At 43.7% G+C, this 23,519-nt stretch overlaps 1 protein-coding gene across 1 annotated transcript; it reads left to right on the forward strand.

Annotated features, from left to right (window-relative positions):
- The first annotated feature begins 1,234 nt into the window (after window positions 1-1,234).
- LOC124684429 (dynamin-2A-like) lies at window positions 1,235-23,116 on the forward strand. Its single transcript, XM_047218745.1, has 22 exons — window positions 1,235-1,375; window positions 1,473-1,523; window positions 1,625-1,745; window positions 1,900-1,998; window positions 2,598-2,659; window positions 3,106-3,223; window positions 3,454-3,793; window positions 3,885-4,032; window positions 7,623-7,724; window positions 7,809-7,928; window positions 8,484-8,567; window positions 8,652-8,779; window positions 15,256-15,331; window positions 15,460-15,535; window positions 15,669-15,745; window positions 15,979-16,035; window positions 20,220-20,367; window positions 20,459-20,601; window positions 20,835-20,966; window positions 21,027-21,094; window positions 22,070-22,224; window positions 22,729-23,116. Exons 1-22 carry the CDS (start codon window positions 1,235-1,237, stop codon window positions 22,923-22,925), a joined length of 2,643 nt encoding a protein of 880 aa, XP_047074701.1. The 3' UTR covers window positions 22,926-23,116.
- The last annotated feature ends 403 nt before the right edge of the window (window positions 23,117-23,519 follow it).

The raw sequence follows: 23,519 nt of genomic DNA on the forward strand, positions 1-23,519 counted from the left end.
GTGTTTGGGGAACCTTGTACCTCCACATCTCTCCAACGGAGAGTAGCAGTTGCAAGAGTGTGAACTTAGGAATACATCGTCGTCTCCGCGTGCCTTAGTTACTTCTGTAACTGAGCTCTTTACTTAAGCAATTTACTTTGTGATAGCTTTCGAGGTTGAAGTTATATATATTGCTATCACATATTTGCATGTCTTTTTTAGCATAAGTTGTTGACGCATATAGGTGAACCCTAGTTATATAGGTTTTGTGTTTGACAAATTAAACACTAGTTTTACTTTGTACCATGCCGTAAAAATTTTAAACCGCCTATCCACTCCCTCCCCCGCTCTCGCTCTAGTCAGCATCCATATCCTTTCACCCGTTTGGAACGTCCAACACGTTTTCAAGCCGCCCCCACTCTGCCCCATGCTACCGATCGACGCCCCTCACAACCCTCCTACGATGGCTAACAAGGTTCAAACCTTTGTTTAGAAGATTCGGCTTTAGCTTGCATTTTTTTGTTTGTGTGATCAACATAAAGAATAACTGTCTAGTGTTCAGAATGTTTTAGGGCATGTACAATGATGATATCAGCAGTGCCACGTAGGATAAATGTTTTATCCTGAGATGGAGGAGAGAGAATGTTGAAAAAAAGGTTTGCCTTCTCTTAATTAAGAGATGATCTCTTAGCATAATCTCTCTCACCATAAATTTAGGATATCTGATTACTAGAGATAAAACTAAAATATAACCCATTGTACATCATGTTTTGTTGTTATATGTAAATTATATGGCGGCGCTATGATAAGACAGTCTTATTAACCATTGTACATGCCCTTAAGCATCTGCGGAGAGCTAGAAAGTTTCGTGGAAATTGGTTGCGGGGAGAGCTAGACTTGTTTTCCCTAGCCATGTGGGGCACTCGTGCCACGATCCACGATGGAGCCGAAGGAACGCGGCCCGGATATTTCATCATTTGCCACATTTTTCTTTAAAATTTAATTTTAAAAAAGAAAATGTGGCAAATTGTGGAACCCCCACCAACGCCCGCGCGTGCGCACAAAACTCCCGACCGCTCCTCACTCCCGAAGTCCCATTTGAACCGGCAGCCCCGCGATAACCGCGTTTGGACGCCCCCAACGCGATCAACTCGATCGTGCTAGCCCGGCCGGAATCTCGGAACCCACGACCACCCGCCCACCGGCCCCATCTCCGGCGCCTCCATCTGACCCGCGGCGGCCGCATCGCCGCCCGATGGAGGCGATAGAGGAGCTCTCAGAACTCGCCGATATCACGACGCAAGCCTCCGGGCTGCTCGCGGACGATGACCCGGCCGACGGCGCGACACGGCGCGGCGGCTCCTCGTTCCTCACCGTCGTCGCGCTCGGCAACGTCGTGCGTAGCCTCCCCTTCGCCTTCTCTCCCTCGGCTGTTGTTCGATCGGTGTATGATCTGATCGTTCTGGCGGGGATCGTGACGTGTGTTTGTGCAGGGCGCAGGGAAATCGGCGGTGCTCAATGGCTTGATCGGCCATCCTGTGCTCGTGAGTCCAATTTTTTCCGCATGTTCTTAATGCAAAGAATTGTATTGACCATCGAAATGTTCAGCGAATCATGCTAAGGGTATATATTTGTGAGTATGTAGCCTACTGGGGAGAATGGAGCGACCAGGGCCCCAATCTGTGTAGACCTGCAGCGGGATGCGTCGCTCAGCAGCAAAACCGTTGTGCTGCACATCGACAGCAAGTCGCAGCAGGTTTCTGCCAGTGAGTTCTCTTTGAAAATTTATCGACTGTTTCCAGTTCCAGGCGACAAGAAAATTCTGGGATTTAGAGAGCTGGCGATATGGGTCAATACTCATACGTCTGTGTATGTGCATTTGTGTGTGAGTATGACTAAGTCTGAATTTTTACAATGCAGGTTCCCTCAGGCACTCGTTGCAGGACCGGTTGACTAAGGCTGGAAGTTCTGCTAAGGGTCGATCAGACGAGATAAACGTGAAATTATCCACCAGCACAGGTCTGTTTATTATTCCTCTTGCTTCTACTTTTTGCATGTATTCTGATCAACCGAGTGAGCGCTGTTGAGAAGATCGAGCCTGAAAGTAGAGATGCCTTTGGACTTATGATAGTTATATGTCCTGAATGAATAAGCTGAATTGGCATTACTTGTGCTGCTGTGGTTTGAGTAGGGTTAAGTTATTCAACTGGTAAAACTGAAGTATTAATAATACACGATCCTTATCATAGATCCATGAATTAGGCGTTTATCTGTGAATTGTATGATAACCAGAATAAGTAGAAATGCATGCAGGATTGGCAAAGAGCCATACTGGACAATATAGTTGATTTACAAAGGACCTATCTAGACATACTGGACATATGAATGTGGCTGCATCCTGCTCCACAACATCTCTCGATGTAACCTCACTGCGCCCATCAATATGAAAACTAAGGGTGAATTCAGTTTACAACATCATGTCCTAAACTTTGATGAAATCTGTACCTGAATGCATGTCTTGAAATATAAATAGCATGCATGAGTTAAGGTTAGCCAATAGTCATTGATGTCATCTTATTGTGAATTCACTTACCGTAATTACTTGTAATTTTTTTCAGCCCCTCCATTGAAATTGATTGATTTACCAGGGATTGATCAGCGTAGCATGGATGAATCAGCAGTAAGCAGTACAAACAATCCCATTTTATAAATGTGTTCAGCTATTTATCGGGCAACCACCAGGAGAGCCTGATGCATTTCTAGGATCAATTTTTGGTAGTTAGATGGCTTTTAATTTAGAAACAAACCATTCAAATAGAAATATCTTCAAATTACTTTGTTGGTAGAGATTTAATTACGGATGAGCTTTTGGCTTTTCATCAAAATACAGAGCATAATAAACAAATGTTGCTCACATATAACTAGTCGAAAAGTACTGCTTTTATAGTCCTGCCGAACAATTAATGCATCTCAACATGTATAAAATTCAATTATTATGTTCTAATATTTCTATGGATTTAGTTAAACGTCGTCCAACTGACCTTGACTATTGTGGAAACTGCAACGAATAAGTAGATCTGCTAGCTTTCCACATATGTGGTTTTCCATTGACAATCTCGTCTCCAGATTGGGAACTCTGTGGTACGTAGTGACGCAATTCTGCTAGTTATCATTCCAGCTCTACAAGCGCCTGATGTGGCATCTTCTCGTGCTCTACGGCTTGCCAGAGAGTTGGATTCGGAAGGTTTGTATGAAGGACTCAAGTCCTAGTATGATCTGATTTTTTCAGATGTTAACTAAACTATTATATATAGACAATTAATGACAACAGTACAGCAGAGAATCCATCGTTTTAATTTGTGCTCTTTTGCCACAATATAGATCCCAGATTTTTTAGATCTAACTTACCGTTCCAGCTATTTTCTTGAAAGGTTTCCGAATTGGATGTACTTATCTATTTTGTTGGATTGCTAGGTACTAGAACCATTGGAGTCTTGAGCAAAGTTGATCAGGCAGCTGGAGAACAGAAAGCTATTGGTGCTGTTCAGGCCCTGCTTGCGAACCAAGGTCCAAGAACTGCAAAAGACATTTTGTGGGTAGCTACGATTGGACAAACTGTTCCCACTGCGTCTGCCCAGTCAGGAGTAGGTTCTGAAACCTCACCAGAAACTTATTGGCAACCTGAAGCTGAAAGCCTTTTATCTATACTTTGTGGAGCTCCTCTTAGTAAACTTGGTCGAGTAGCTTTAGTTGATTCACTTTCTAGGCAGATAAGGACAAGGATAAGAGTTAGGCTCCCACATCTCTTGAATGGGTATGAATTTGTCCTGCCCTAGCCGTTAACTTTTCCAACTTTATCTCAGAGTTCTTAATCATGTGCGATATTTATTTTCATGAAAAAACAGTCTTCAAGGGAAGTCTCAAATAATTCAGGAGGAATTAGCAAAGCTTGGAGAACAGATGGTCCAAACTTCCGAAGGAACCCGGGTAATTGCTTTAGGGCTTTGCCGGGAATTTGAGGATGTGTTTCTCCAGCACATTGCAGGTGGTGAGGTTAGTGATAGTATTGCACACCCTCTCCATCTTTTCTATCTTTGATTTAGTCATGATGTCCTGGCATGAGCATGTGCACTATTATATTGATTCACGGACGCCATTGAAATTCTCTACACATGTCATCTTAGTATTGGTAACCGCCAGTTTGCACTATTCTAACTTTGTTTCGTCACCTTTGTATTACTAGAGATGGTAGTCATTCTGCTATTGTATTGGGAATAAGAGATACAATGTTTAGTGAATATGTTTAACCATAAATGATGAAGTGTGAGATATAAATAAGAGAAAAGGATATTAAGAAGAATCAACTCTACACTCACACCTTATATTTTCAAATAAGAGCAAAAATGGAAAATATAACATGTTGGAGTCTCCATGCACGACGTGGTAATTGCCCTCCAGATCCAACCATGTTACATGAAAAATCTACCAATTCATTTATGGCATGCATTTTCTAGATGCAAACACATGAGAAACCTAAGCATGCTAAACGCACACAAGAGACAATAGGATGAAATCACATTGACAGATAATTTCCTGGATAAAAAATGATTTGTAGCTCGAACCATATGCATGTTTCATAGTCCCTTTTCACCATTGACTTCTCGACAAACTTTTATTCGGACGCATATGTTCCCTACATATTTTATTCGGACGCATATGTTTCCTGCCTATTTTGTAACAAGTTAAACACATGGCAACTTTAGTGTATGGTGGAGGAACCATTGGGTGTCAACTTTCAAGAAACAAAATAAGTTGTTGAAACACATCAACATGGGTTCTAATTTCGAGGACCTTGTCGAGACAAGGCTGACGATGTAAACGAAATGCAAATTAGTTAAATGGTTTGAGAGTTAAAAACATTGTGAAATTCAAGTATCCAAAGAATCTATAGTGCATGCATATTTTGCTTCTCATCTGGCTTTAGTGCATGCATCGAACCGACGCTTTCAATGCCTAGTGAGCATGTAGCACCGAAGGGCCCTAAGCGGTCCATCCATTAGCATGTATAATGCCACTGAAGGGCCAACTATTAAATCCCACTAGAGGTATTGGCCTGTTATTGGTGATGATTATTATCGACGGTCTCCAAATTTCAGGATACCTTATGTATCGCTTAAAGCAAATTGGTGCGCTAGCTCTCCCTCAACCGAGAACCAACCCGAGGTTGGGTGGTTAGGAGGATGGTTGTATCTCCAGCTCACCGGAGTTCAAACCCCAGGTTTGACATCCGTGTGTCTCATAAAAGGCGGAATATTCATTCAAGTGGGAGGCGACGTTCCCGCCGACATCGAGGCGCCGGTGGTGAATTCGTTAATTTCAAGATCCAAGCCGCTAGCCTCAGTCTTCCGGAGGTGCTCATAGGGGTAGGGTGTGCGTGTGTGCGTTCATAGGGGTGAGTGTATGCGCGTGTATGTGAGCGTCTGCGTTTGTACTGTGTTTCTCAAAAAAAAAAAAAAAGCTCTCCCTCAACTCTCCCCCGCGTGGGCTGGCCCATATTGGGCTTTTTTTTGCTTTCTCTTTTTGCTTCATTTTCCTCTCATGTTTTTATCTTTCTATTTTGTTTTTTTCCTTTTCTTATTTTTTTGTTGGTCTCTTTTATTTTCATTTCATTTTTCCTTTATTTATATTTTATATGATTTATTTATTCATCCTCCATTTTTTGGATAAGTATATGAATTCTTTTTTAACACAAGAGAACATTTTTTGAATTCATGAGCATTTTTCGAAACATGGTACTCTCTCCGCCCCATGGAACTTGTCTGAGATTTATCTGAATTTTAATGTATCTAGACACTAAATAGCATCTAGATATCTAAATTTTGACAAACCTCTGACATGTTTCATGGGATAGAGGGAGTAGTTTTTTTTTAGACATATGAACATTTTCATATGCAAGAACATCTTTTAAAATGCAAGAATCATATTTCAACCTACACAACATTTTAATATAATTATTGAACGCATTTTTTAACAGTGAAAAGTTGTTCATTCATGTTTAAAATATGTCTGTGTTTTAAAAAATGTTCATGGGTTCAAAAAATATCCACGGGGTTGCAGAATTCCACGAGGTTTAAAAAATGTACATCGATCAAACAAATAACCGAGTTAAAAAATGTTCGTAGATTTTTTAAAAAATGTACACAACTTCTAAAACATTGAATGTGCACAATTTGTAAATTCATTCACATATTCAAAAATGTGTTCATGCACAAAAATTTCTCATACATATTCAAAATAAGTTTATGTTTCGAAACAAATGGTTTCATGGTTCAAAAAAGTGTCTCGGGTTCAAACAATTATTAAAGGGTACAAAATAAAGTAGATTAACGGGTTCAAAAAAAAGTTCACGAGTTCAAAAGAATTTTCACTGGTTCAGAATATATGTTGAGGTCTTCGAAAAATTATATTCATGTAACCCCCAAAAAAGCTGGGGAAAGAAGAGAAAATACAGAAATAAAAATAAAAAATGAACAAAGAAAAAAGAAAAAAAGAAAACTGGAAAAGCAAAACAAAACAAAACAAAATAAAGTGAGCGTGTGTGCACTATAGCTCACATGAGTGAGGTGCCTGCGCACATTTCGGTTTAAGTCACCAGTAACGATGTTTATCTAAACCCATCAGTTGCACCGACGCCACTATTCTTCGCCCCGTCGATGATGCGATGTCGATTGTACAGTTTATCATAGTAATTGATAAGAGAAAGACACTTTTCTTTTGAATCTTCAAGTGTCCTTTGTGCAAGTCCTTCAAGTCGTTAAATTCATGAGGTTTTGAACTATCTGTCCGGCTTGAGCAATATATTGCAAGTAGTGAATTTAGACTTGTATTTGAATCATGGAACCACCAAGAAATGTTGTCCGGTGCCTTCAAGCGAGGTATTTATGTGAGTAACTGCTAGTATTTGAGGGAATGTCTATATAGGCAACCACACTTCCTAGGTGGAGACTATCCTTTGTGCCCTACTGTCCGTGCATCTCGGTTTTAACTATCCTCTGAATTCATGCACAAAATTCGAGAAGGGCAACTCTTGAGGATTTGGATTGGGTTTCTATTGAGAATTCAAGCGTGGAATGAAAGCCAAGTTCTTGTTACTCTTAGAGGTTTGTATCTCCAATTTGGTTGGCTGTCGTTGTGAATCTTCAAAGCTGTGAAGAAACCAAGAAGTTCGTGAGTCGTGAGGCATATGCAACCCATTTGGTAAAGCGTGTGTCGGTATCTGCTTCAATCTCTGTCAAGCTTCCCTAACGTAGATGTAGGACCCGGACAACAATCCAAACTTTGAAAACAAAACATGGAGTCTTTGTTTGTCTCTCCTTTGCTTTCAGCACCCATACCTTCCAAGTTCGGTTTCTTTGATGTTTGTGCCTGCTTAGGGTTGTTCTAGATCACCTAGTTGATTAATTGCTAAGTAACTAAAGCTTTAGGACTAAAATTTAGTAATATCTTATTCACCCCTTCTCCGTCAATAGCTTTGGCCCTTTAATTGGTCGGTTTACCCTAGTAGTGCTTAGTGTTACTTTCGTGTTGTCCTCAATACCTAATACAATTTAATCATCTATAATTTTTCACTATCAAATACACAGGGTGCAGGTTGGAAAGTTGTGGCTAGCTTTGAGGGGAAATTTCCAACAAGGGTTAAACAACTCCCTTTGGACAGGCATTTTGATATGAAAAATGTCAAAAAGGTAATTTGGTTATACTCTAATAAAAATAAAAACTCGTTCCTTGACCTTATCTATTATATGATTATAATATAAACCATTAGTCAGGTTGTTCTAGAAGCCGATGGCTATCAGCCATACCTGATATCACCCGAGAGAGGCTTAAAGTCTCTTATAAAAGGACTTCTAGAGTTAGCAAAGGAACCATCAACACTTCTTGTGGATGAGGTAACATGGTTAAAGACTTATTGCCTTATTCTGAATCCAGAGAACTTTTTTAATGCAGTGCATAACTACTACTTATATTATCCTTATATTCTGGTATTTTTCTACTAGTCACTATAATCTCCTTAGAGTATTTTTTATATTTTGGCATTTACTTGACAAAAGAACCATAGGTATTCTTCCTTTCTATTCTTGAGAAGTTTGTGTTGCTTATTTATCTCAGATCAAATGATGCCTGCATGCATATTAGTATATACAAATGCCTGCTACCAGGACCATTCACTTGCTACTTTCGGTGTATTCCGTCACAGCATTATTGTCATGTTCCTACTTCTACAAGCATGTTTATTAGTCTTGACATATTATTGACAATTGAATAACCACTACCTCCAAGTATTAGATGCATTATTTTTTCTTCATTAGCTGTTGACACATCAAACTCTGTTCAAATACAGTTGCAACTATTTTCGACCCTAAATTGTATTGTCAACGCATTTTCTCCTCAACATATAACTGGTGATAATTTTACAAGCTTACTTTTAGATTTACTGTTAACAGGTTCATCGTGTATTGCTAGATATAGTATCAGCTGCAGCAAATGCCACTCCAGGACTTGGTAGATATCCCCCTTTCAAGCGTGAGGTATAATTCTTTCTTTTCAGGTGTCCTAAAGAGGATAATTTATTTATACAATAAGGGAAATTTATATCTATTGTTCTTCACTAGGTAATTGCGATTGCATCTGCTGCTCTAGAGGGTTTTAAAAATGAAGCCAGAAAGATGGTTGTTGCACTGGTTGATATGGAGCGTGCATTTGTACCTCCCCAGCATTTTATCCGCTTGGTGCAGAAAAGGTTAGTTGGACATGCTTGTTTTATGATAACCTTGTTGGCTATGCATAACATTTAGCGTGTTTATTTCATATAACATTCAGCGTTTTTCATAACATTGGTTACGCAGTTCTGCTGTGTTGATTTGTTTATGTAGAGTATATTTTTATGTTTTGCTTCGTATTTGTTTACTGCCACAATTGGTGTACTGCATATGTTGGGATATGTGTGTGTATGAGCGCGCGGGTGGCTGAAAGTGAGGAAGAAAGAGTCGGATGGGGAGGCAGAGCGTCCAAATTGCTTTGGCTGGTAACTCCGGGGAAGAGAGGAAATTGGCTGCACGTTGCTGGTTGTTGACTACACCATTTCAGAGAAGGAAGCACCAAAGATGAATAATGGAGTGTGATCAAGGGATAGACATATTGCTTGAGAAAGATGGTACTCTCTCCGAACCATATTACTTGCCACTAAATGGATGTATCTCAATAAACACACAATTGAACATGACGGGGGCAAAGCGAGGAGAGAGAAGATGGCGATTCCGGGCGATTCAAATTTTGAATCCGCCCCGCGGGAGGGGCCGGCGGTGTGGCCGGCGGCGAGGCCGGCGGCGCGCTCGGCAAGGAGGATGGTCGCGACGAGATGGCGGGCAACTACGGCAGCGGCAACGGAGACACCGGCAGGTGGTGGCCGCCCGCCGCGGCGAGCTCGGCGTTCGGGGAGGCGTAGCGAGTTTGGAACCCATCCGGGCGGCGCGTTGGGAGGTGAGTCCGGTGGTGGGCGGCGGGGAGCCGTCGGCGGCACCGCCCCGGGGAGGGGCTGGGCCTCAGGCCGAACGGAGCGGAGCCGCGGTTGGACGAGCTCGTCGGCGTTTCAGCTGGTGTTGCGCAGGCGAGCACGTGTGTGGCCACAGTGGCTCGGTGCGGAGGCTGCCGCCCGCGGCGTCGAGGCGCAGTTCGTGCCGTCCCCGGGAATGGGCTTGCGCAGGGGTTGGCTCCGTTTTGGTAATGAATTCGTTGAGGATGGCACCGTGTCGGAGGTCAGCGACGGTGAGGTATCCGCGTCGGCCGAGTCGTGTCTGGGGCACACGGAGGGGCGGCCAGCGTCCGCGGTAACCCTGGGTGGGTTCATCGCAAGGGCGGAGGAGTTGGGTGGCTCCCTCCGTCACCGTCCGGCGCCGCCCTTGGCCCCCGAGGGTGGTGGCTCCGGCCACGCCGTTCCGACGGTTCCGGCGTCCGGGTGACGCGGGCTGGCAGGCCGGTGAGTCTTCGAGGCGGTGCGCGGGTTGGGAGGGTCTCGCCGGGGGGGCTTGCTCTCCCACCTTGCCGCAGAGGGTGGCGGAGACGGCGCCGCCGGTTTCGCTCGGAGAGGGGCACGGGGATCGTGCCGTGCCGCCGACCCTAGGGTTTTCCTAGGCGGGAGGAGTTGGGCCTCTCGTGGGCGGCCCATGATCATTTTGGGCCGCCGGTGAATACGCCTTGGGCCGGGAAGGCCCAAGTTTGTGCCCCGATTCACCGGTTGTGGCGTCGGCTCCCACTCCCGTGCCTGGCCCACCTAAGTGTTGGCGTTTTAAGTGGATGTGGATGCCGGTCGGCTGCTCATCTACGAGGCTAGGGTTTCCAGCTCGTCATAAAGAAGTGAGGCAGCGGCTGAACGATCCATCTGCGCCGCCACATAGACTCATTCATCCCGCACAGGCTCCGCCGCCGCTCCATCGCTCCTTCGCTGAGGCGCTCATGGCCGGTGGGGAGGATGGCCGGAAGCGACGCCGCGGAAGCGGGAGGACGGAGGGACGGGGGATCCGGTGGTCGCCGGCTGGAGGGGGCGACCGCAGCGAGGCGGTGGCCACCTCTAACCGGAGACGGGATGGCGGGAGCAGGGAGGCCCGAGGTCCGAGGCTGGTGGCAGCTGGTAGCAGGTGGGAGGGAGCGGCCACAACGGCAACAACTTCGACAATCCGGGCGACAGTATGACCAATTCCGAGGAGAGACGGCGAGAGGTATGACCGGAGCCGGGAGGGCTGGAGCTCTCCACCGCCGTGGTGGCGCGAACAGCAGCTCCGGGAGGAACTTCACCGTCGAAGGCCTACACCACCGGAGGGACCAAGGCCAGTGGTAATCGGTCCGAGTGAGGTGGGTCAGGGTGACCGGGGTGGCCAGGGGCAACGGCTACCTCCGAAGGCAAAAGGGAAGAAGGTGGCTGGGGCCAACTTCGGCAACGGAGGAAAAGCTCTGAGCGGTAAACCCAAGGGTGGGTCACGGATCGGGGCGCCGGCGGGAGGCGAGTGCTTCAAATGTGGCCGGAAGGCCACTTCCAATCTGAATGCGAGTTTGATCCGCTCTGTGTGCTCTGCAGCAGCGAGGGTCACACCTCGGCCAACCGTCCGTCGAGGGGAAAGGGTTTCCGCCTTCGACGTTGGGTCACGCCATCACCGGAGGGGGCTTCGCCAACATCGACGTAGAGCCGCTCAAGGGAGGTAAACGGGCAGGAGAAGCTTTCACCGCAGTCATCAAGTTCCTGTCCGCGCCGCTCACGGAGGAGCAACTCGCCGGAACCGAAACATCTGGTGGACGACATGTGGGATTGGCAGAGTGCGGAGGATGTCGGAGACGGAGTTTCTCGTCACCTTCCATACGCGCCAAACTCTGCGCTTGAGCTCCGGGAGTGGCAAGCTGCACCTACCGCTCGCCAAGAAGGGATACCGAGATTCGGGAGGCCTTCAACACACCAAAGCCATACCTTGTCCTCCCGTCTACTTGGGTCCGCCTCACCGGGGTTCCAGAAGATCTGATGGAGCGTGAGCGGCTGATGGTGGCTTTTGGGATGGTGGGCAGGGCTATTGATGTTGACGACCTCTCAATCTTGAAGAGGGAGACTGAGCCGATTCGGGTGCGTTTCCAATGCCGCTATCCGGACTTCACCGTAGGGGTTCAGGCGGAGCGTGCTCCGAGGGGTGGGAATGGTGGGGGGCTGGGGACCCGCCGCCGCCACCACCTCGCGATGATAGGGAGGAAGACGACCTCGGATTACTTATCCTCGAGATGGTGAGTGGAACAAGCACGGGAGGAAGAAGAAGGACAAGGATCAACGGGCCGAGCCGGGGCTCGGGGCTGCACCCGGTGGATGGGTCGGGTCCGGCAGGGGCCAAGACGGTCGCCATGGGGCTGCTGGGGTCCCTGGAGCGCCCCTGCCGTGCTCGTGCAACGGACTGGTGTGCCAATGGGGGTTTTAACCAATACGGTACCAATTTCGGAGTGGCCATTGTATCCCTCCCGTTTCAGCTGGACAAGAACGATCAACTCAAAGGAGTGGAGAAGGAGAGGACTACTTCGCCTGCAGGGACTATGGGCCTGACTATGAGGGTAGGGGACCCGTCGTTGTCTACGGACACCACCTCACGAGATCACTGATCCTGTTCCATCCTCGGGTGGATGGCAACCAAGTGAAGGAGGGGCATCCGGAGAGGATGGACATGACAGGGGCTGGGAGGCCCAGGGGACCGACTCGTGATGTTGGAAGATGACACGGTCTCGGTGGACAGTGACGTGGTGCAGCCACGGGACGACCTACACAAGGCTCTGAGGGAGACGACTCCGGTTGCGCAGGGTCGACGCTCCAAGACCATCGCCTACTCCAGGAAGAAGAAGTCTGCGACTCCCGGGGTGCCGGTCCGCAAGAGTTCGAGGAACACCGGGATGAGGGCGTCCACACCGATCCTTGAGAGGGCTATGAAGCGCGCGGAGGAGAAGGGGCTGGACGGTGTCGGCGAATGTTAGTGTTGTTGTAGTAGTGTGGGACTTGCTTTCCGGGTCCGTGTGCTGTTGCGTGTTTGCTGTAGGCGCTGGAGGTACCAGTAGGTTTGGGTTTCATGCGTGTGTGGATCTTGCTCTTGGTATCTGTAATCTGTAACCTGGATGTTTGTGGCTTTATTACTTTAAAGCTGGGCTTTATGCCTACTGTTTAAAGATTGCTTGAGAAATTTGTTCAAGTGCTCAAGAGGAAGAACAAGTCCAATATTATTTTGATGGGAAGAGGATCAAATGAGAGGCTCAAACTATCAACAGAGGAATTAGAGAAATTGAGAAAATTAAAATTGTGTGGAAATGATTTAGAGAGCATAAGAATGATAATTGTGATTGGTACTTCATCTCAAGATTTTACATCCGCACATGTCTCCCGGTCAAAGTGGATAGTAGACTCAGGAGCATCCGCACCTAACACGGGTAGCTTAAGTGAGTTTGTATCATATGCTCCACATCCACCCTTGCATAAGGAGACCATGCAAACCGTTGATGGAACTTACCAATTTGTCAACGGGGTCAGCACAGTGAAATGCACTTGTCTATTACATTGTCTTTAGGCTTACATGTTTCATTTTATCCGGTTAGTTTGGTGTCTATGAGGTCTTTGGTTGATGATATTGATTGTCGAGTAATTATTGACTGATACAATTGTATAGCCGAGGAGAGGAAGACTAGAAGGAGCGTTGGGATAGGTTTGAGACATAAGGGATTATAGTACATGGATAGATGGGAAATTAATGGTGCATTGTGCACCACTCTGACAGTTTTCACAAGTGATGATGATAAGACAAGGGTGATACTAGAACATCGTCGATTGCGACATATGTCCTTTGATACTATGACTAACATATTTATTAGAGAGGTAAAGGTGGAGGGAAGAGTAACTTGTGTCTGATGCATGCAAATAGATAACACACAAAGACATCATATGTGATGTGAGCCATGGGCTCTGAAGTACATTACTCTTTGTTGATTCACTCTGATGTGTATGTGTGGACTTCTCCGGACAGTCTCTGTTATAGAGAAAATATTGTCACCTTCATTGATCGCTACTTCTGCATGACTTGGATATGAACAAAACTTGTAAGGTGCTTAAATCTTTCAAGGACTTATATGGCTATATCCAAAATCCTTACAGTATTATTATTCAAGTTATCAAGATAGATAAATGTGATCACGCATGTGAACATTGAGGTTGGCAATATTCTTTCTAGAACCTACATATAACTTCATGTCCTAGTACATCGGATATCTACTAGAGGTTGCTCGATCACTTATGTATACTATGGAAGTGCCTAAATTTCTTTGGAATGAAAAAGTTATTGACTGCTACTTATTTATCAATCATATGCCATCAAAGGTACTTGGGATGAAAAATCCTTATGGGATATTTGGCAAGAATGAATTGGTTGTTCAGCCAAAAGTTTTAGGTGTACTTGCTTTGTTAGACAACAAAAAACTTCAGTGTGAAAGTTAGATTCACATGATGTGAAGTGCATCATCAAAGGTTAATCATCTGGATAAAAGGGCTACAGGTAGCGACCACTGAACATTTGTGAGCATGAATGTGACATTTAGGGAGTCTTAGTCGTTTTATGGAGAGAAGACATATCTCAATTTGGTATTTGACCGACTCTCCTTACATGAGTGATGCTAGTTGAGAGAGTGAAGACGGCAAAGGAAGCTGAACCACCGAGGTTCTGTGATTGGTTCAATTGCTAAGTGACTGAGGTTAAAGATCTTGGCCAACTTAAATACTTTCTCGGCATTAAAATTTCTAGATCCCCCCTGAAGGGATAGTTCTTTCACAATATAAGTATTTCCTACAGTTGCTTAGTGACACTAGTATGCTTGGGTGTTGGGCTGCATCGACACCTATTGATCAAATCACAAACTATGTTCTGAATCGGGATGTCCAGATGAGAGAGAGAACTACCAAAAACTTGTTGGGCAACTTCTGTATTTGTTCTCAATCGGGTATAGCGATATTTCAAGGGCAGTCCTAGGAAAGGACTGTGGTTTCAGAAAATGGTCATCTAAATATGGATGGTTACAGAGATTCTGATTGGACTAGTTGCCTTGATGATGGAAGATCAACTTCAGGTTATTGTGTTTTTGTTGGAAGAAACCTTGCATCGTGGCAAAGTAAGAAACAAGTAGTGATGTTAAGATCAACATCTGAAGTTGATTACAGAGCTATGTCTCAAGAGCTTAGTGACATAGAACTAAAAGTTTTTATTAAAGGGTCATTGAATGTATGATGTAGCAGGTAATCCAATCCAACATGACAGATTCGAGCATGTGGAGATAGGCCGCTTCTTCATCAAAGATAAATTGGATGATGGTATCATAAGGATAAGTCATGTAAATTTGGGTTTACGAGTTAAGGAGTGTAGTATAGCTTGTGAGAAAATGGGAATGATGGACATCTGTCATCCATATTGAGGGGAGTGTGCCTGTGCATGCGGTCCAAGTGGGCCATGTGTGCTTGCATACATCTATGTGTAAGAAAGGAACGGAAGGAATAATCCAGAACTTTCCCACAAATACCAAAATATAATTCTGTGTCATTTTTTATGCTTTTCTGATACAAAATTATGCAATTTATTGAGAAAACTTCTAGCACGTTTTCCTATTACTACGATGATTTTGTATTTGTTTTTATTTTGGTATCTTTATGCCTGTTATTACATCCAGAATGGAAAGGCAACGTCATGAAGATGAGTTGAAAAATCGCGCTATGAAGAAGAGTTCAGATGCAGACCAAAACAGAGTATATAGTGTGCCTAGCTTTGTGTTTTAGAGCATCGGTTCCTCTATAAATATATCCCAGTGTTCAGATTATTAAATATATCCTCCAATTTCCCCATTAGCTCTGACAACCAGTTTTGTTCTTGTCAGGCCACGAGCCCACTAGCCCAAGGAAAAGAAGAATCAAATTTACAAATTCTAGGACCTGCTGGAGAAATTACAGCTGGTAAGGACCTGCCAAACCATCTAATTTGGAAGGATGCAGTTTTACAGGAAGGAGTACTTGTTTTTAATCTGTTTTATAAGGTTTTTAGTCAATGTCTTTTTCATATGTAATAATGTCTGTTTCTCTGTTAAAGGTTTTCTGTTTAAAAGGCGTGCAAAAGGAAATGACTGGAGCAGGCGATGGTTTGTTCTAAATGAGAAAAGTGGAAAGGTTTGTTGTTTTTGTGTTGTGCCAAGTATATTACAACCCATAAGATAACTTCAAATCAGTACTGCCTCCAATCCATACTACGTATGCTGGTTTTAGCTCAAACTGAACTAAATTGAACTAAAACCATGATAGTTAGTATGGATAGAAGGGGTATTGCTTCTCTTCTTATTGATAATATGCATTATCCAAAAATTCTTCTAGTAATTTAATGGTTGTACTTAATTATTTTCCAGCTTGGATACACTAAGAAACAAGAGGAGAGACACTTCCGGGGTGTCATCAATTTGGAGGTATTCAGTGCTGCTTGATTGTGATCCTTTATATTTTCTAGTTGGGTGCTTATTCAAACAAGATCACCCCTTTTTCTTTACCGGAAACTGAAATGTAAGTTAACAGCTGACAAGGATGGGCAATTAGTTCCACAGACCTTTACCAGTCTAGCCTTAATCACGTTGATCCCCCAAAGGATGATGTTTTTTTCTCGAAAACGCAAAAGCCTTGCGTTTTGATGCGTTGATAGAAAAAGAAGGTTATATGTACAAATCCAAGTAAGTACCAACACCACGCCAAACAAGTCAACCCAAAAGACCTAGTCTAGAGGAGTAGTTGGCGAAGACCCTAGGCTCATGCGTCCTGATGTTGAACAAAGAAGCCACCGAAGGATGCGCGTTGTCGAAGACTGCAGCGTTTTGGTGCTTCCATATCCACCATGTGGTGAGCATGATCAACGATGAATTGCCCTTGTGCAACTGGCGAGGGGCGGTCCGCACCACTACGTGAAGTCTCCCTCAACCGTTAGAGACCTAGAGGTGGACCGAATACACGAGAGAACCTCATACCAAATAGTCCTGAAGAAGGAGCATCCGGTGACAATGTGCGTGATAGTCTACTCGGACTAATCGAAAAGTGGGCATCTTGGCGCATGTGGTAAGCCACGTCGTGCCACCCGCCCACTCGTCCAACACATGTCAAGGCAGGCCATCCAGATAAAGAACTTCACCCTAGGCAATGCCCAGGATTTCAGTTCAACCTACACGAACCTGATAGAACTGCCCCTGAAAGAGGGTGTCGTAACAGGAATGGAAAGAGTATTGTGCATCCGTCGTCCAACGCCAAATCAGCCTATCCTGGTTCGCCGATAGCTGCATGCCCATAAGTCGCTCCACAACTGCCATAGGGCGAGAACTCTCCGCGCGCCAACTATGTATGAGATCCAAGAGCGCTCCACGACCGCTTATACGCCTCTTTCTACGACTCTTAGGGATGAGTGCGTAGACCTCCGACGCTATCTTGGACTTACCATCCATCCATCCATCTGTCCTCTCAGAAGAGAGCGGATTTCCCGTCTCCTACCACCATGAAAGTGGAGGCCGTGAAGACATCCTCATCCATCTTCGAGAACTGCATATCGAACCCGCGCCAAGGTTGCAGGGAGTCGGTACGCATCCTCCACAGCGAGCGGTGTGGGCGAGGTCCGGGATCTCCAAGCCTTCATAACACAGCGGGCGGCATACCCTGAACCAGTTGATGTGGCAATGAGGACCATTAGCATCTGATTTGTCGGCCCACAATAATCCACGTAAGATCTTGTTCTCTTCTCTTGAGTTCTAGCTTTAAGCTTCGTTAGACACCTCAATGAGCTTGTGCAACCGAACTAGAGCTCCTTCATCAAGGGCAAACATCGAGGACAACAAACTAACTTCTATTCAAGATTGTATTGCCCGTGCCTTTGATATGGTTTTCTTCCTGACCCTTATTATTGGATATCCTATTCCTATCTCACGTGGTTTGTGGCTGGCATTAGTGGGATTGGATCTTTGCCAAATTGCAGCTCCAAGGGACAGGAGATCTTCGACAGTCTAGGTCTGCAGCAGGTTGACCCTCTTTCACCCGTGCCTTCCATATCCTCAATGTTGTGCTGCCAAGTAGTGAGAAAGGTGGATCGGCTGGACTTTCTGGACCCCATCAAGCACCCTTGAATTTATCTACGTGCTTCATTGTATACACATGATATTGTAGCTGTCAGCTCGTCATCGCAGTAGAACCTCATAAAAACGAACGACATGAGTGGCATGTCCGGGACATGTTACTGTTCAGGGTTTCCATCAGAGCCATTGTAGGTAACGGTGTGCTCTCACTGTTATCGACTGACCATTGTATTCTTTGATGATCAATGAGCTTGCTCCAAACCTTTGGAAGCTTGTAAAGCGTAGGTGAGCAACGTCAGGACAATTGTAGATACCTCAATAACAATACTTGGGCCCGTGTTTTACAGATGCACCTCTCTATCCAGGTGATCTTGGATTAATTGGTGCTTCTTCAGGACAATGGAGTGGAAAGTGATGGTATACTTAATATTGGATTGATGTGCTAGCCAAGTTTTTTAAAAGTCCGATCTGTTGGAAAGGGCTAGGCTATATATTTTAACCCCCCTCACGTCTAGGCTGGACAAACAGGAAGACCATATACGTGGGATAGACGGAAAGCTGCAATTATTTTTAGATTAAATAGTACGTTAGTCGGGGTTTGAACTTAAGATCTCCGGCTCGGATACCGTATTATATTGATGCAAAGTTTTTAAAAATCCGAACTGTTGAAAAGGGTTAGGTTATATATTTTAACATAACACCCCCTTTACATCCGACGTGGATGTGGAATAAGAAAGGAAAAAATTACTACATAACACTATTATTTTCTGGCGTTTGCTGAAACACACCACCTAATTGATTCAGATGCTCATGCCATGACGCTGTCTGTTTTGGCAAATGAGAGGGCGGTGTGTTTCGGCAAAGCCAGAAAATAACGGTATCATGTAGCAATTTTCCTCAATAAACAAACCTCTCATCACGTTCTCTTTCGAGCGGAGAAATATTTGGGAGAAAATGTAAAGTGTGGGACTCGAACCCCTGATACCATATAGTACATATTAGAATAGTTCTACCAACCAATCAGTGGCGGGACCTTGGGCCATAATACTGGCGGGTTTAATGGGCTGGGGCGAGAATTATACGTATTGGGCCGATTTTGGCTAGTAGATGGGCAGTTATTAAAGAATTTTGTTCTGGGCTTGGGGGCGGCGACCCATTTCACCTCCACTAAGATCTGCTAATACAACTAACTATTTTAAAAGACCGATTAAATGAAAAGCTGTGGTATAATATATACTTAACATGGAGAGCGATGCCCTGTCAAAGAAAACATGGAGAGCGACGCTTCTTCTGGACAGATAAGTGGTTAAATGGAAAGTCGGTCGAAGAAATAGCACCAAAGATATTCCGGATGATCAACCCCTTCATCAGAGCAAGAACAGTTGCTGAAGCGGTCACTAATGGCGCTTGGATAGAACACATTAAAAATCCCATTAACATTCAAAACTTTCGACAGATACTGTCCATTTGTGAAGAAGTAAGCAGTATGGTCATTTTACCGGAGATTGCAGCCCATCGTACATGGACTTGGGACGCCAAAGGGATTTACATGGCCAAGTCATTATACCGAGCTCACTTTCAGACGAGCGGCACTACGTAACTTAGCTCCTGCAATTTGGAGATAATAGGCTCCCCTCAGATGCAAGATTATAGATTGGTTGTTTACCAGAGGATGCATATGGACTGCAGATCGTCTTGCAAGACGTGGACTACCTCACAATGATTGGAGAAGAAAATTCACAACACTTATTCGTGGGATGTGCAGTGGTAAGCATCATTTGGAGTGCAGACGTGCAGTATCAATCTGGGCTGGTTTAGCGCAGGTCGTTCCAACCCGTAGTCGGCTAGTCAATCCCTCAGATCATGGTGGAGTGTTGCTGCAGCCAACTTGCAAAACAAAGACAGAGCAAAGCTAAACACTTTAGTCATGCTGACGACTTGGTCCATTTGGTGAGAAAGGAACGGTCGTGTATTTGAAAAGGCACACAGACCCGTTCAAAAACTAATTGAACAAATCAAAATGTATGCAAAGCAGTGGGCGTTAGCCAGCAGCGGTCGTTTTAGTTTTTCTGCTACATAAAGGTAGTTTCAGGTTTGGAGTCTGTAATTAGTCTGGGTAGTGGTTCTGGTCGTTTTTCAGGGCGGTGTGGATGTTTTTCAAATGTAATCCTGGATGTACTCAGGCCTGTCGTTGGCCACTCTCTCTTCTTCTAATATAATACATGCATTCCTTCTGCATGGTTCGAAAAAAAACCTAGCGCTTTATGAATGGGTTAGCACTGTAGAATTACAAATTTGGCAGAAAGGCACTATCACTCTTCAAATATTTCATGTTCTCTAAAACACTAAAAAAACATTAATATGCATTGTTAACCTGGACCCAGTGAAATATGTGGAATATATCTTCGTTTTTTTCCTGATTTAATCTGAGAATTTCTAGTCTCTAACGTGGATGTTTCCTTTAAGTTTTATCATCTTTTTTAGAATACAATAGATCATTGCTCGATCTTTTTTTTGTATCAAAATTTTCTGTGTGCATCTTGCAGGAGTGTAATCTTGAAGAGATTTTAGATGAGGAAGATCCTCCAAGAAGTTCTAAAGATTCTAGAAGGTCAAGTGGGACAGATTTCGGAAAAGCTCCTAGTCTCATTTTCAAGATTACTAATAAGGTTGCTTATAAACATGTTTTGAAAGGTAATTTGATATCAGTTTTTTAATGTATAATTGATAATTTCGTTACTTACCATTTACTCCTTGTCCATGTCGCTGATAATTACTTCGGCAGCTCACAGCAATGTTGTACTGAAGGCTGAAAGTATGGCTGACAAAACTGAATGGGTTGCCAGAATTAAGAGTATTGTTGCAAAGAGAACAACTGTTTCAGAAGGTGGTTCACTGATGAGGCAAAGCCATTCAGATGGTTCGCTAGTTTCTGTTTCAAAAAAAGATGGTTCTCTAGTAAGTCGGAAAATTTGCCTGTTTATTTTATCCAAAAGTTCCCTGATGCCTGGTGTTTAAGCTTGGTTTGCAAACATCTGCCGTTTCACCAGTATTCTGGTTTTATGAAAGTTAGGTTCTAGAAGCGGCAAGGGATTAATTACATGGCATTTATACTTCAATTATTTTTACAAAACTCCATCTTCTGTATACTATCCGTCCAGGACACAATGCTAAGAAAACCTGCAGATCCTGAAGAAGAGCTTCGATGGATATCTCAGGAAGTTCGTGGATATGTGGAAGCTGTTCTCAGTAGTCTTGCGGCAAATGTTCCCAAGTTAAGTATTCTGGATCTTGTTGAAGCGTTCTGATTTCCATTTCACAACTTCCAATGTCTTACTAATCTTGTTCAACAGGCTGTCGTTCTTTGCCAAATTGAGAAGGCAAAGGAAGACATGCTTAATCAGCTCTATACTTCCATAAGGTTGGTGAGATGATTACGCCACCTTTGGCATAAGATATTATTAGAACCTTGTGTAATTGCTTTCATATGCTCCAAGCCTCTTTTCTGGAATTATTCTGGTACGAAACCATATTAGACTTCTATTTTAATATTCAAAGCTTTTAACCTCTGAGCTAAATTTGTGATAATTTTTTAACTGTGAATTTTATGCTCGGAACCCCTGGTGGTCAATTCCTAGATCCGCCATTCATATGAACATACCATATGTTCTTGATCTAAATTTGCGATAATTTTTGAACTGTGAATTCTAAGCTCGGAACCCCTGGTGGTCAATTCCTAGACCCCCCACTCATGTATGAACATACTATATGTTCTTGAGCTTACAAGCATATGTCTTGCTCATTTTGTGACTTCTGATGGCACCATCTGATAGTCAGAATACAAGATTACTGTTTCATTAAGCAATTTGTTGATTCGTTTGCTGGATGTAGGAGTAGTACGTATGGTTCCATTTCAATTATGGAGAAAACCATACAACCTCTGGCCTTCTTTTTTGGAGAAAGTGGGCGGCCTAAGTAGAAGAGTTCTTGCTAATCGCTACCTTGATTGTGGTGATAGTTGCTGGTTACTGATATTATGTAATAGTGTATGTTTACTTTGGCTGAACTTCTATGGTCCTGCTATGTTTTTCACATCCACTATCCTCCAATCTGCAGTTTGGGTAGGATCGGGTCTCCAAATTTTCTGGCTTCGTCCTTCTTATGACTTTTAGCTATTGGATTGAATAGTGCCTGTTATGAGCTAAGCTATAGATACAGATGAGCTTTCTTCTGCATTTTTATTTGGTTTATGTTTTTTAGAGGATTGGTGTGTATTGACATCCACTATTTCTTACAGTAACCTATTAGCCACGTTTACAGAGATCATCAATTGATGCCATATAAATTTGTTACTTAACAGAAAAGGAACTAATGCATAGCTGTAATTTGTGGATAGCACGCAAAGCATTGCCAGGATTGAAGAGCTCATCCAGGAGGATCATAACGTGAAGCGCAGGCGCACAAAATTTCAAATGCAATCATCCCTTCTGTCCAAGGTTACTCGCCTGCTCAGTATCCATGACAATCGCTCAAATGATTCTGCTAGATCAGGTAAGTGTATCCTTGTTAAAACTTCTGACTAATGCAGTACATTTCCGGAGTACTCCATGTCCTGCATAGCATTTGCGCTAAATATTATGCTTTATCATTCATTTAACTAGGCCTAGAGCCTTTGCAGTTTGGGATGACTGCTTTAGTTTATGTATTTTGTCTTTCTTATGTTCTGGTACTGCTTTCTTTTTCCTTTATCTGTTCTGTGTCTTGACAGTAAATTATCTTTACATTACCAAACAGCAATTCAGCCTTTCATCAAGAAGAGAGAATAACAAAATTTGATAAATAAACCTTGGGTTACTATATTAGATGCATGCTATGTAACTTTTGTTTCACTTAGCAACTGCTAATTCTAGAGGGCTATTTTTTGTTACTTCAAAAGCATTGGTGTAGAATTGCAATCGTACCTTGAACTCTATTAAATTTATTTTTTCTTGTGTTATTTATATCCAATAATTCAATAGGTGTGGGGACAGTGAGTTGCCGGTTCATGTCTTGCAGATATTAGCCCAACCGATGTGCAATCCGGAGAAGAATGGAGATCTGCATTTGATGGAAGTAGCCGTGGCCATCGAAATAGTAATGCATCACAAGATTGTGACTCGCTGGTCGGAACAAACTCTGGGATTCGCCACATGCCAAGTCGAACGCCGCCACAGCTGCCACCACAGGGCAGTCGCTTGGGGTATGGCTTCTAATTTAGCGCTTGTGATTATTGGCAGGGAACACATTTTCTGGCTCCACGTGCTCTAATGTCCAATTGATTCAGACTTTTCAGAAGAAACCCGTCCATCTTAATTTGTTTTGATTAATTCAAGTGACCAGTTCTCTAGGACTTACCCGGACTATCTTAATTTTTCATACTAAAACCAGCAGTGACCCGTGCAATTGCTTGAGCAGCATCTTACACTTGTATATATTTATTATATATTATAAAATCACTTTTATCCAGAAAATATAAAATATACAATTCAGATCGATACAGCTCACGGTAAAACGAGTTTGTCATCCGGCCTAGTTCTGCCTCATCTTCAACTTGATCATTTTAACCCCTTGATCTTATTCTTTTTCTTCCTCTGACTTGCAAAGGTGGAACGAAAATGTGTATTTCTATCTCCTTTTTGTTATTTCGCATAGAAAGAACTGGACAGAGTGGAATAAAAATCAGGGTTGAAAAGGTTCTATAGAAAGCGCCTTTAGAATTCATATTTTATATATCAGAATAATTCAATTTTTATTAATGGAAAAAAGATGGATAAAAGAAGAGAAATAATTACAACTAGTGTATTCGT

This window comes from Lolium rigidum, chromosome 1, assembly GCF_022539505.1.
Source record: "Lolium rigidum isolate FL_2022 chromosome 1, APGP_CSIRO_Lrig_0.1, whole genome shotgun sequence".
Taxonomy (NCBI): Eukaryota; Viridiplantae; Streptophyta; class Magnoliopsida; order Poales; family Poaceae; genus Lolium; species Lolium rigidum.